This window comes from Schistocerca americana, chromosome 8, assembly GCF_021461395.2.
Source record: "Schistocerca americana isolate TAMUIC-IGC-003095 chromosome 8, iqSchAmer2.1, whole genome shotgun sequence".
Classification (NCBI taxonomy): Eukaryota; Metazoa; Arthropoda; class Insecta; order Orthoptera; family Acrididae; genus Schistocerca; species Schistocerca americana.
The window spans coordinates 385,698,878-385,713,850 of NC_060126.1; the positions used below are offsets into that span (position 1 = coordinate 385,698,878).

The 14,973-nt window shown below is 38.2% G+C and overlaps 1 protein-coding gene across 3 annotated transcripts in view; it reads left to right on the forward strand.

Moving 5' to 3' along the window:
* Positions 1-11,807, forward strand: part of LOC124545059 (F-box/LRR-repeat protein 15-like) — a 73,929-nt gene extending 62,122 nt beyond the window's left edge. For all 3 annotated transcript variants that reach the window (XM_047123852.1, XM_047123851.1, XM_047123853.1), the window contains 2 exons: positions 1,435-1,835; positions 10,292-11,807. In XM_047123852.1, coding sequence (XP_046979808.1) covers positions 1,435-1,835; positions 10,292-10,679 — 789 coding nt within the window. In that variant the 3' untranslated portion in view covers positions 10,680-11,807. The remainder of the gene's footprint in view (positions 1-1,434; positions 1,836-10,291) is intronic.
* Positions 11,808-14,973: the final 3,166 nt, after the last annotated feature.

Below are 14,973 nucleotides of genomic sequence, written 5' to 3' on the forward strand. Positions count from 1 at the left end.
GGGTGAGCACATATTTTTCAACGATTGTTACCAGTGTTTTATGTTCCATTTTATATTCCTGGTCTGGGATTTTTCTTGACACCTGTTTCACTATGTTACTGAATGGGCGCTGAAGACCTTGCTGCCGTGCGCCCAAAAAACTCCTCTACTACTCTAAAGCAGTCGCATACTCCGGTTCTCAAAATTTTTTCAATAGTTTCTTGTGTGTGCTACCCTGCAGCACCCACAAGTTGTATGAAGTGCGTACTGTTTTAAATAATCCACCAGACCCCCTAGTTTAAATTATTATTATTATTATTTTTTTTTTACATGTTCAAATGCGGTGCCATCTCAAGTGGTACCTAGATATAGACGAACTATTATCAGCATACATATCTACAAAGATACGTATAAATGTACAATTTTTGGTTATATTATTATTTGTACTTATGTTACAAGATCGTAAATGTTGTTTTTCAAATATAATCTACCTTTGTTTTGTCATATTTGTGCATGGTTTTTACAATATCGATTTATGCATTAGAAATGTGGTTTGTTATTAAATTTATATCTTTCATGAAAATTGATTTACATCGTATGTAAAATTTAGGATTACCTTTTTTAAAACAAAAATATCTGTGACAACATTGCTGTCAACAAACAGTCACAGATTGCTGCTCATCCTATCTGTCAGATCGTTTATGTACATAGAGAACAAGAGTGATTCTGTCACACATCCCTGGAACACTTCTCATGATACTTTTGTTTCTGGTGGTGGGCATTTGTTGTCTGGGGTATCATAGTGGGTTCTGTTACTTAAAAAGTATTCAAGCCACTCACATATCTAAGAGTATGTTCCTATGCATGGATCTTTGTTGACAGTTTGTAGTTGGGCAGGCAAATACTTTACGGAAATGTAGAAATATAAAATCTACCTGTTGTCTTATGTTCAATTGACAGTCCATTTTAGATTATTTTCTGTCATTTATTGGTTCTTTCACCTCTGTACGTAATTTATATATGTGGAAAATGTTGAGTTGCGCTATGGTTCAGAGTCCACACTGAACTGTAAGTCCACCTATAATTTCCTGGGTAGGTCAGGTTAAAAGTGAATGAATGTAAGGACAAACCTAACTCCAATAGAACCATGTATAGTGAAGCACTGTGGTTCTCAAACCAACATTTTTAATTTATACTGTATTATTGCAAGTCTAATTCCTGAATCACAGTAATCTAAACATTCTTTTTATGCCTGTGTACTGCTCAACACATCTTCCATATGTTGCATGTGTTTTTTCCTTACACTATTCTTTTTATTCAATTCTGTTACTTCCATAACACTGTAAGTGTTGATTTATGTGTTGTGTTTGTCGTCATAGCTGTGTACAAGATTTTTATTCCATAAGAGATTATGCGAATTGAGATTGTGCGAATTGTGTTTATTTTAACTGACAGGTTGGTGTAGATCTTCCTCTCGAGCCCATCATAATCTGCCAATCACAGTGCAGACTGTCTCTGCAACACCTGAAGCTGGTGGAAACAAGACGCTTGGAAGAAGTCCTTGCAAAGACTCCTGATCTAACCCGTCTGGAGCTGATCGCTCCTCTCTGCAGCTTAGCACCCCTCTCAACTCTACCGTACCTTACTGACCTGCGCCTCGATCTGTCACCCCTGCCTCCACAACCGAACGACGCAGTGGAGGCTGTGAGGACAGCGAACCCAGGGCGGCTGCAGCACCTCACACTGGCCGGCTGCACTGCAGTTGACCTGCCTGCCTTGATGTCTGAGTGTCCACAGCTGCACTCACTCCATCTGATGCATTGCAGTTTCGCAGTCCCTGAACATAACCAGGAATGGTGAGTACTATAAACTCTCTGCAGGTTGTTTCAGGAAGGGTGACCTTATTTTAATCAAGTCACATTTATTAATGGACAAATGCTACAAGACACAGAGAAATTTCACAATGCACACAAAACCTTAAAAAAGCAAATTCTTGCTATGCAAGTACAGCAACTCTGTCTGCCCTTTATAAAAATTTCTAAGTTGTGGCTCAATCGACATTCCAGAAAGACATGCATGTTTACAGAATGGATATAGCCTGTAGCCTAGAGGAGCACAAGTAGATGCCATTGCTTCAGTTGTAAGTAAAGTGGAGTTTGCTCAACACAGAGGCTTTTAAGCCCTTCAACAAGTGTGAATCAGTGATTTGTCTAGCTTCTTCCCCCCCCCCCCCCCCCCCCCTCCCTCCCTCCCTCCCTTCAGTTGTCAAAAATGATTCATTGTTGAACCAGTTGGTAAGAATTCAGATATCAAATCCATAGGATTATGGCTGCAAAGCAATGTAAAGTGGAATAAGCACATAGAATGTCTTAAGTGCAAAACAGGTCATGAAATGCCACATTCTCTGCTCACTAAAATCCTGCTGTAGTCAGAAAGCATTAAAGAAACCATATCATACCTGCAGTCATTTTCACCATAAGTATGGAGTCCCATTTTGGGGAAACTCTAAACCCATTATCAGCACTGGCAAATGGCAGAAAATGGGCCTTTAGAATCATGTTTGGATGAAAATGTAGAGAGTCGTGTGAAGCACTGTTCCACATCTCTGGTATTCCTCCTTTACGATGTATCTACTTAATGGAAACTCTTATATTCTTTAAAATGAATGTTATTGGTAAAAACATTAGCCTGCAATAGAACTGTGATATTCACAATTGCGTTACGAGGAAAAGAAAAAAATTGAAATATGGTCCAAATCAAAAAATCAACTCATCCATGGGCCACATTGCCTCTATAATCGTCCATAGTTTTAACTGGTGCAGGATTTTGTGCACAAACTGACCTCTCTATTATGTCCCATAAATATTTGATGGAATTCATGTTGAGTGATCTGGGTGGCCAAATCATTCGCTCGAATTGTCCAGAATGTTCTTCAAAGCAATTGCAACCAGTTGTGGTCAGGCAACATGGTCCATTGTTGTTTGGGAACATGAAGTCCACAAATGGCTGCAAATGGTCTCCAAGCAGCCAAATAGAACTATTTCCAGCCAATGATTATTGCAGTTGGATCAGAGGACCCCGTCCATTCCATGTGAACACAACCCACGTCATTATGGAGCTACCGCCACCAACATGCACAGTGCCTAGTTGACAATCTGGGTCCATTGCTTCCTGGGGTCTGCACCTCACTTGAAGCCTACCATCAGCTCATAACAACTGAAATCAGGACTCATCTGAACAGGGTACAGTTTTCCAGTCATCTAGGGTCCAACCAACATGGTCACGAGTTTAGGTGAGGCACTGCAAGAGATGTGCTGTTAGCAAAGGAACTTGCGTTGTTTGTCCACTGCTATAGCTCATTAATGCCAAATTTTGTGACTTTCCTAATGGATACATTTGCTATATGTTCCACATTGATGTCTGGGGTTATTTCATGCAGTGTTGCTTGTTTGTTAGCCCTGGCAACTCTATACAAACACTGTTGCTGTCGGTCATTAAATGAAGGCTGTCAGCCACTGCATTGTCCGAGGTGAGAGGTAATGCCTGAAATTTGGTATTTTCAGCACACACTTGATACTGTGGATGGCAGAATAAGGAATTCCCTAATAATTTCCGAAATGGAATGTCCCATGTGTCTGGCTCCAACCACCATTCTACATTCAAAGGCTGTTAATTCCCGTTGTGCGGTCATAATCACGTTGAAAACCTTTTCATATGAATCACCTCTGTACAATTGACAGCTCCACCAGTACACTGTCCTCTCTATACTTTGTGTAGGTGATGCTACCTCCATCTGTATATGTGCATATCACTATCCCATGACTTTTGTCACTTTATTGTACAACTAAATTTAAAAACAGCCTTCACTAATAATTTTATCTTTTGATATAAGCTACTACACAACGAAAGACCATTCACCTCAACTACTGTAGCTCCATATATGAATGTAATAAGACATGCTGTATGAATGACAAATTGTCGAAAAATCATTACGTTATAGTAGGGTAAATATGATAGTGGACTAGCAGTGGAGTTTTTGTGGGACTGACACATAAGATTTTCCCTTCCCTTGCTGCGACTAATGGATTACAATTTTCTATGTTTTCCCAGAGTCACTTCAGAGAAATGTCAGGACTATTTTTTTAAAATTAAGGCTATGAATTTTGAAATTCCCGTAGTGGCTTTCAGAGACAGTGAAGCAACCATTGCCTTGTGAGATTATTTATTGTTTTCTGTAGTATTGCCTTTTCAGGATAGCAATTCCTATCTTCCCTGGAGAGAGGAAAATCCAGGAACTGAGTTTGACTTTTATGCTGAGGGGTTGAAGACATACAATCTCCTTAGCTGTACATGTGCAACATTTCTTGCATTATCATTCATAAAAATCACCTACAAACAGACCTCAAGTTCAAACAAGCAGATGCCAGTGCAAATTCACCAGCAGAAATTCATGACCCCAAACCAGCTCTACAGTCATTGAAGTTCCAATAATCAGTCAAGTTTCAGCATCTTATAAAACAGCAACCTGATATTCTGTAGTGTCCATCACCTCCTCAGTAGCATATCTGTTTGTTGTCTTGAAGCTGAAAATCTTATTCAGTATTTGATGAAGTTAGCTCAAAATAAAATTTACTCGGCACCACAATTTAGGTTGCACTTTTTGCTAGCCTCAAAGATATGTTGTTTAGAGCCAGTTTTCCTCCTTTGTGAAATTATTAGAGCTTACAATCAGGTCGGGGTTCAAAAATAAGTAAGAGCCCAATGGTGGAATTACTCATATGAATTGCAAAGTTATGAATACACACATTTTCAAGCACTATCCAATAATCAGTGGTAGTTCTAACAAACCATCAAGCCAAGTAATCAGATGTGGCACAAAACACTATCCATATTTAGACAAAACATCACATACCATGTTGTAGTAATCTTTCAGAATCAAGTATACTAAAATAACTCACTTTGCCCACTCGTTAATTAAAGCCACACAACAATAACTCACTCACATTACAGTGATAGCTCAAATCTCCTACTAACTATAACACAGATCAGTCAAAATACCCAATAATTTGAGCTACAGAAAACACTTTGAAGTTTTTAGACATCAATAGTACCAATTTTTTACGACTGCAGGTACACACATTTCCATGAACAGACTGCACATATTTATAATGTGAGCAAATACCAGGAGCATAGGTGTTACATGCTTGTTAGCGTGACTAGGACTCAGTGCAGACTGACTGACTTCGAGAGATGTCTGACTATTTAAAAACTGATGTATGAACAAACTGTTATTTAGTCAATTGAAACATGTCCACACTTGTTGCAATGCTCCAATGCCATGCCAACACTGTGAATGAAGCTGTTCTGATGGTTATGGCCAGGAGGACAAGACGGCAGTCTTCTTGCTCTGTAGTCACGTTGTGTGTTCTAGTAACAACTCATTACTGTGTACGACCCTCTTCCTCCCTGTATGAGCTGCAGCATCTCGGAGTCCAATAACTCTGCCCTCTTCACACTCACATGCTGGTATTGCGCCCTTTGATGTTGAGGAAGCATACTGGCACTTACATGCACATTTACATTTCATTTCATGGCTCTGCACCGACTAAGAGTAGTGTAACACTGATGTTTCAGTCACACGAACGAGCACGCCATATCTGTGCAATTTTAATCACTTATGAAGGTTCCATTGTTCTCCACATCCTCTGATTTTGGAGTGATTCCAACGATTCCTTCTGGGCATTGCAATTTTCACACAGTAGTGTACATAAATGTAGTTGTTCAAGATTTTGGGGTGTACTTCAATTGAAAATCACATATTACAAGTTTTTTCAAATCTTTGAGTTAAGCAACATTTTATTGGGGTTAGATTACAGGAAATTATTTAGTCACTTCCAGTGGATATTTACAAGGTGTCACTCAGCACTCAGTAAACTTAAGCTGTTGGCAATGACAGTACAGCAGTAATTTTTCCACAAAATCTAATGCTCATTGTTTGATGACAACTTTTGCTTCTCCTCCTGATTTACAAAGACTGGCCATCAGGTGCTATAAGGCAGATGGATCTGTCGGCCAATAGCACATTCTAAATTTTCATCAGAGAAATGTGTTTCCCTCAACTTTTAATTGTTTCCATCATGTTTTAAACCAGCTGTACTCAAAATGAAGGATACTTGTACATTTTAATAATTATGTGTGTTTTATATATCTCACTGAATGCATATGATCCAGTTCTATAATATTTTGTGAGGCTTGCACTGCCTATTAATGCTCAGTTCATGACTTGGCAATACCATCTTGTCATAAAATTATTGATTCTCTTCCCCCATCTGGGGACTGAAGGAAGAAAATTTTGGGTTTGTTATTCTATCAAGTTGTTATTAGATACAGAACAAAGCTCAGTTTGGGGAAAGGAACCATCCCAACATTTGCATTAAATCATTTTGGGAAACCACAGAAAACATAAATCTGCATGGCTTGGCAGGGATTTCAACTGCCATCCTCCCAAGTGTCAAACAATTATGGGATTAGACCAGGGATGGCCACGGCGTGCCAAACTGCACGTGTGTAAAGATGTGCTGCACACGTGCCGTCCAGGGCTATGTCCGCCTTGCCACTACTCGGCTTTCCTCGGTCTTTCGCAGCACTGCTCAGCACGGCGCGACATTAGACTAGCTGTGCGATGCGACATCTTTACATCTGGCATAGGGTGCGTTAGTTGATTCGTAGTGGCAGCCATGTTAATTCCTTGCTATTTGTTAGCGATTCGTAGGAAGTTTATAAGTACTGTACAGTGGTTGTTGCAATGGAACACACACTCACAAAGAGGCGGGGTAGTGACACAATTCCACGAGCCTTCAGAGCTGAATGGGAATTGCAATATTTTTTCGACAAGAAGATGAAAATTCTCAATGTCTATTATGCAGTCGCATACTCGCCGGGCACCGCAAATTTGCAGTAGAACGGCATTATAACACCACACACAAAGAACTTAATGATTTAGTTGGGGCTGATAGATCAAACAAGTTGGCGGAAGTAAGAAGACGTAGTGTTATGCAGTGAGACGGACCGAACGTGAGTACCCCTTACAAATCTTTGTGTTTCTGATGTTTGTATTCATAAATATTTGTCGTTAGAATTCGAATTTAGAGTTCACTCAATTTTTGTTTCCTTTTTTTTTTAACCTGCAACTGAACCTGTCTTTAAGAGTAAGCTACCAAATAACGTTCAAAATTGCAAGAGCGAATAAGCACGATATTTTTGGTGTAATGCAGTTTCAAACCCAGTGTTATTGTTAATTTTCTGTAGGCGTACCAACAGCCAACAAAGATTCAGTATTGCTCAACATGATGTGTTGTACAGAGCTTAATATTATCAATGTCGTAATATGAAACTAAGCCACATGCTAGCAGAGCGGTATTCTTTACGCGAATGCACTGTCGCATGCGGTGTGTTCATAGTTCCGCGCATGCGCGCGCAGTCAGCTGGTGTGGTAGTGGGGGACGTGTAACATCATAAGGGAGCGATCCGCACGTGTGTGAAAGTCAGCACGTGTGCATGCACATGTGCCACATTCTTGGCCATCCCTGGATTAGACTGATAACAGTACAGTGGCATATAAAACCACCACAATGCCATCCTCTGTATTGAGGCAGCTAACAGGCATTTGCTATCCATTACCAACTACTTGTGGTCTGGCATATACAGTTTTATGTGTACCACACAGTCAGCAGTATTGAATACAATTATATACAATGCAGTGGAGTGAATGTTCATAAACTGAGTATGAGCAATGAGTCCACTAGCGATTTGCATTAAGCAGGGCCTAGTGGCACTTTTCATCTTAGGTGTTAAGCAGGCCAAGAATTATTTTAGATTTATGGAGATGCAGAGGTACTTTTTTTAACTCTGTGGTTTACAGAATTTTATCTGAGAACAGCAAGTACATTCTAGTTTGCACTGCTGAGTATACCTAAGGAATCCCATTTGTTGGTCTTAGTATTCCCTGAATACATTCTTATGATTTGCTTATGTAATTAATTTATGGTATTCAGTGCTATAAGAGCTCTTACAAGTGCCATTGCAGGTAAGGTGTAGTCGAGCTGCCAAGTCATGCATTTGCTCCAATGTCCTGAGCCTTTCAGGCCATCCATTACATGTACACAGCAGCTACAGAGGCCAGGTGGTTGATGACTCCCTTCTTCACATACAGTCAGGAGGAAGATATGCCACTCTAATGAGAATTTGGGGAACTGAAATTGCAAGTGAATCAGATAAGGTTGTCTGTCAGGGAAATGTTGCGGCATACGGTGCTCTCCTAATGTGTGCATTCTCATCACTGTTGAGGCTCAGGATCATGCCTGAGGGAGAAAGAGTGGCTAGGATTGAAGAACAACAAGCTGTTATCAGTGAAGTCAATGATTTTGGTGGTAGTGTTCCTCCTACTGGCCAGCTGAGTCAGCTGAAGCAGTTTTAAAGTGCTTGTGGATAGGGCACTGTCATACATTCCTCCTTTGGCAACAGAACCCATCAGTGTGCAGGCCTTATGGGGTAGATGCATGTATGCTGTCCTTTTACAGCATGTATTTTATATCATAACAAGAGGCCAGCATGTGATTTAAAGGATGACCTATTGATGAATAGAACCCGTTACTTTGTCCTGGATGTTCATCAGAAACAGAGGTGCATTCTCGGTACAAAGGTGATATTGGGAATGCCCAAGAAAAGTGTGCTAGCATCATTCCTTGCCTTCATGTAGACAAATGATCTGTAAAATATGATGAACAATAATCTGAGACTATTTGCTGGTAATGCTGTTGAGTATGGGATGACACTTATGTATGGTATAAGTGTTGTCATTTTAGTGGCTGTAGTGGGAGTCAGGATAATGTGCACAGAATTTCTATTTACTGCTATGAATATAAATTTGTTTTAATTGTGGATAGGTGTATGTTAATGCAGATGGGCAGGAAAAACATTCCCATAAATTTTGAATTTATGGTATGTTGCTTGACTCAGCCAAAATATCAAGGTGTAACATTGTAAACAATGTGAAATGGAATCATCACATAAGGTGCGTCATAGGAAAGACAAATGACTGGCTACTGTTTACTGGGAGAGTTCTGGGAAAGTGTAGAGCACTTATAAAGGTGACTGCATACAGAAAACTTGTGTGATACTGGCAATTGCTTCAGTGTTTGGGAACCCTGATAGGGCAGGTTAAAGAAAGATATTGAAGCAATTCAGAGGCATGCTGTTAGATTTGTTACTGTTGGTTTGAGCAAGACAGGAGTGTACCAGACTGAAGTTGAAGCTATGTTTCAAAATGTACATTGTTGAATGAAATATGCATAGATGCAAATCTTTGGGGAAAAGAAAAATGATGGTCTTTTTGTGAAATGGTGTTGAGGAAATTTAGAAAACTAGCTCTGAATGATTCTACAACTTTTATTGTTCATCTTGTGTAATGACACAGGAACTAAGATGACACTACATAACTCTTCAGCTAAAATGCCTTTATAGTTGTTTTCATTTCTCTCTTCCCACTTTCCACCTTTTCTTACCATTCACACCCCCCTCATACTCCCCGAACTGGCTGCACCTGTTGGTTCATTATTAAAAAACTTTGACAATTAGTCATATAAAAATATCTATTATCTGTTATATTCCAAGACAACATACTAATATATACAGTAATCCTTTACGAACCCACACAGATTGTTTATTAATTCACATATATTTTGTAACATCCATTATTAATTTTCATGTTTAATGTCACCTATAACTAGAGTAGTCAGTGATATTATTTGTCCTGTAAATTATTTAATTATAATTTTAAAAAATATCTGCATCTGCAGCCATACAGCATATCACTGTAAAGTGCATGGCAAAGAGTACCTTTCACTGTACGAGTAATTAGGGCCTCTTCCTGTTTCATTCACATATGGAGCATGGGAATAATAGTTTTAAACACCACAGTGGGTGGTGTAGTCTAATCTTGGCCTTGTGACCTCTACAGGAGCAATATGTGAGGGACTGTATATTCCCAGAGTCATCATTTAAAACTGGTTCTTGAAACTTTGTAGGTAGGCTTTCTCAAAATAGTTTGTGTCTGTCTTCAAGTGTGTTTTGCTAAAAGTAGCCACTGTGGTTACCGTGAAACAAATGCAGTTGTTTTCAGACAGTTCCTTAATTGTGTTGAAATGCACAGTGTTGCATATCACCTTCACAAATGATTCACAGAAACCATTAAAACCTATTCATATAATAATCCAAGGAAGAAATGACACTGTGTCTTATTGTTTGTTGCCAGGATACCATCAGTGGTGCGGATGCCCAACCTACAGGAGCTCACGCTGTCCACTCTACAGCAGGTGCAGGTGTGGTTCATACTGGAACACCTGCTGCCAGCAGCACGGATGAGCTTGCGCCATCTTACAGTTGACACAGTCATGGTTCCATGCGTAGGGTCACACCGACTTGGTAACCTATTACTGGCTGCTCCCCTGCCTGCTATTGAGACACTTGCACTTCGTGGAAAGATCTTGCTGACTGCTAGCACGCTTCGCCACTTTGCCAATACAAACCCAAGTCTCAGATCATTGGGACGTGTAGAGTTTTGGGATCGAGTCACCAGTGAAGATTTGCGTTATCTGCGAGAAGACCTTTGTGGTGCTAATAAGCGTCTGACTATTTTATAGCTGTAATTTCAGAAACAAATTGTTTATTTTTTAAAAACAGGACTCTTTCTTGTTGGCATATATTTAATATCAATAAATTTCTGGTGACTAGATGGTTTTACGTGTGTTGGAATGTGCCAGTTTTGGATGGAGAGAGAGGGGAGGGGTGATTGTTACCAAAAAATATGCGACTGGATTAGCTACAAAGCTTGCAAATTTTATTGTGTCATTGCATTTTATTTATGTACTGAATGGTGATTGTCATTATTTTTTTACAAGTTTATTATAGGAGAAATGTGTCTTATGTATTACAACAGTGAGTAGTACTGATCTTTTGTGTCATTCAGACATGAAGAAGAAAAACATAATCATAAAAGCAAATGTGAATAAATAAAATACCATGAAATAATTGACTATGATATTGGAATTGCGATCGCTACTGAACTTCCTTGCTTTATACAAAAGATCTGTTATCAATGAGCGTTTAGGAGGATACATCCATATCATGTTGGAAAAAAAGTAAGAAGAATTTATTTGTTGAGGTGCTCTATGTTACGTCTTAGGTAAAAAGAAGATTCAGTATTAAATATGTGCATTATATGCTGATAAGCTGTAACTAACTATTTAACTAACAAACAACAATAAAACCTATCAATTGATGATGGTGCATGTTTTCACCAGTACAACAGTGGAAGTAAGTGCTCCTCACTACACTTTGATAGACAGTTCTATTGATCTGTGTATGATAGTTCTATAGATCCAGGATATGCCCTACAGGAAGACTCACTAATATATGATGTTTTTAATAAATGGCTATCTGTGCTTTATTTGGTGACATGAAGGCAGACCACAGATTTCCCGAGGGCTTGTCATCAGTTTTATTTGATAAAAACAAATTTTGTGAAAGTAATTTCTTAACTTGGATCTGTTAAGGCAGATGTTTTAATCTCTAGTAAAGTAACTGGCCTATTTTTCCTGAAACAATGTCAGTCCCATTTGTTTGGAGTATTTTATCATAGTCTGTTATTTGTTTTTCTTTTGCAATACTCACACACACAATCACATCACACTAAGAAAAGTAAAGCCATCTGATGAAGGTTTAAACCTTTGAAACATGCCGTGGAGATAAATAAACTGTGACTGGTAACAGTAGACTTGTTATTTCATTCACACTGTGGACAGAGGTCCGTACAGTCTTGTTCTGAATGGAAGTAGCATTCCTGTCAACGGAAAACAATGACATCAGGGCACGAGGTAGTTTTGCTGGGTAGTCTCCTATCCCTAACAGCCACATACATGGTGACAGATGGCGCAGCATGGCACAGAGAAGATGCCTACCATACTCCATGTGGTGGAGGGCCATAGGAATAATAGGCGCAGGACAATCGCAAATTGATACGGCTTGACAGCTTAATGTGAATCGTTCTGTTGTTTCTTGGATGCTGTGACAGGTCATGCAGACCGAAACTGTATTTGGAAGACTGGAGCATGGCCGATCATGCGTGATATCAGAAAGAGAGGACCTTTATTTGGCTGTAAGGGCATGATGGTACCACCTTACTAGTGCACAGCAACTGGCATCTGACCTCGCAGCATCCGATGGACAAGTTGTATCGAGAGTGGCCTTTATTGTCATAGACCTGCCGTATGTGTACCCCTGGCACGTCTTCCCAGAAGGGAACGTCTAGAGTGAAGTCATCAACATGCCTTGGATGATCGAACAGTGGGTCAATCTTCTTTCCACAGATGAGTCCCAATACAGTCTAGAGATTGATTCTTGACAGATTAACCTCTGGAGATAACGTGGAACATGACTTTGGGACACACACATTGTGGAAAGAGAGCAATATTGAGTGGATTCCTAATGGTGTGGGCAGGAATTATGTTGACCACTTGAACACCACTTCATGAAATGGTACAGGTGAATCAGCAAGGTTTAGCTGATGACAGGTATCATGACAAGATCTTGGGACCTCATGTGCGGTTGTTGTGAGGTGCTGTGGGGCCAAACTTCGTATTGATGGATAATAATTCTCAACCTCATAAAGCATGGGTGGTTGATGTTTTCTTGGAAATGGAAGATATTGCATACACAGCGTGGCCCGCTCACTCTCTCAATTTGAATCCCATACAGCACACCTGAGATGCACTAGGGAGATGGGCTGGCTGCATCACATTAACATCCACCAACCACGCTCCAAGATTTGCGAGGAGCTCTGCAGGAAGAATGGGCGTTATTGACTCAGTGTGAGATTGATGACATCATTCACAATGTACCCCATCATTGTGAGGCCTGCATTACTACCAGAGTTGGTCACACCCCATACTGAGCATAGTAACCAGTTATCGGAATGTGTGTGCAAATCCGTCAAGTTGAAAAAAATGAAGAGTAGTTTTGTCTACCATGATCCATATTGCAGTTAATTATGTTCTATATTTTTTACATTGTTTCTACTTTACTGTCACCTGTTCACATTGTTTTGTAGCAAAATAAACGCAAACTTTCAAACTTTCCATTTGTTGCTTTAATTTTGGACACCAGTGTATTTATCTCAATCCCCCAACAGTCATATAATTTTTCATACTAGATATTATACACATTTAATTCATAAAAGTTTTAAATTTTTAAACGTGAGACCTTTAACAGAAGCAAAATAAAAGAGCAATAAATATTTTATAACTGTGTATGCACTAATGACCTTGGCATCATTTCACCATTAACATCTTTGCATGTTTTAAAGGGTATGTGACTTCTTTAATGAGCTGATGCTTTCTTTTATTGAAACTGGTAGTAAATAAAAATTTTATTCATCTTAAAATACGTATTAAAATACAAAACAGCAACAAGTGAACAAATCTTAAAAATGTTTTACATTAAGTAATTAATAATTCCCTTGGCTAATGAACATGCCATGGTTAATAAATTAACAAAGAACAAACAACTCACACCAGAACATAAAACACAGTGACAAACAATAAATGAGAATGCAGAATTCTTACTTTATACAAATGTAACTGCACCAGTCATTTTTAGAAAAGGTATATTACATGCTATACTAAATAAAGATTAACAACATTCAGTTTTTATTCTGTGAGTACAACAGATGTGAGAATATTAAAATAAAAAGTATAAATTAACCATATGTTGTAATATATATGGCTAATGGCATTCATACATATGTAACATCTGACCAGATGTATATTGTTAGAGTCATGTTAGTGAGAATGGTGTTTCCTTCATATTGTGGATGAGGATACAGTGTATTATTTCATTAGAAAATCGTTGCGTGAGTGATTATTTGAAACAATGTTACTATAAATTATTTTCATTTAGTATCAGACATTTTCATTTAGTATCAGACATGTTTGTTATGCAGGAAACAAGAGAGGAGCTCTTGCTGTTTAAATGAAAACATATTTTTTTTTGTAATAAACTGAAAGCTGCTATGTTACTGGAAGGAACTGCATTTTTTGGATAGAAACTGTGTGCCAATTATAACATTGTTCCTTAAATTAAAAGGAAAACACCACAATTTGTGTGCTGTTTTAGTACAATAAACTTGCTAACCAATGTTGAAGTTTAAGATTCTACTGTAGCCATTTGACACATTGCTCCAGTTTTTTAATATAAAATACAAAAGATGACTGGAATGAAATATGTATGTTGACTTCAAAATTTTCTTTAATACACTTGAATTTCAGTACTGATGATGTAACGTACATTAACAACAACAAAAGCCACAAAACAATAAATTTTTGGCTTTTAAACATCTTATAACAATTTGTATATTAAAAATAATGTTAACAATGTGTAAAATTTAAAAAATTAAAACCTTAACTGCACATTTAGTTTTTTCTTGTACCAGAAATCTGGTTTGCACAGAGAAATTAAAATATATTTAATAAAATATAAAACTTTGGAATTTGTTAATAAAACTGTGTAAAACATTACATCATACCTTTGCTGAACATTTAAAATACATTTAATTTAAAAAGTAAATAATGCTTAAAATTTTGCAGAAAAATGTTCTGATAAAAATTAAAATTTGTTTTCGTACTACAATGCACAGAATATTAAATGTTACTGAATGATAGGTGCAATGAGGAAAGTGTCCTCAAAAGATATTAACTTTGTCTACACCTCACTCAATGTGAAAGACAAGGACAATAGCCACTGAAATGAGTTTATGAGTTGCTGTTGACTTGAGCAAGCTCTTTGCATAACACTAAGCTTCTGATGTACTTAAAATAATGAGAAATTAATAAATAAAAATGCATTACATTTAGTGTGAAAATGCAGTTGTGTTAATAATGA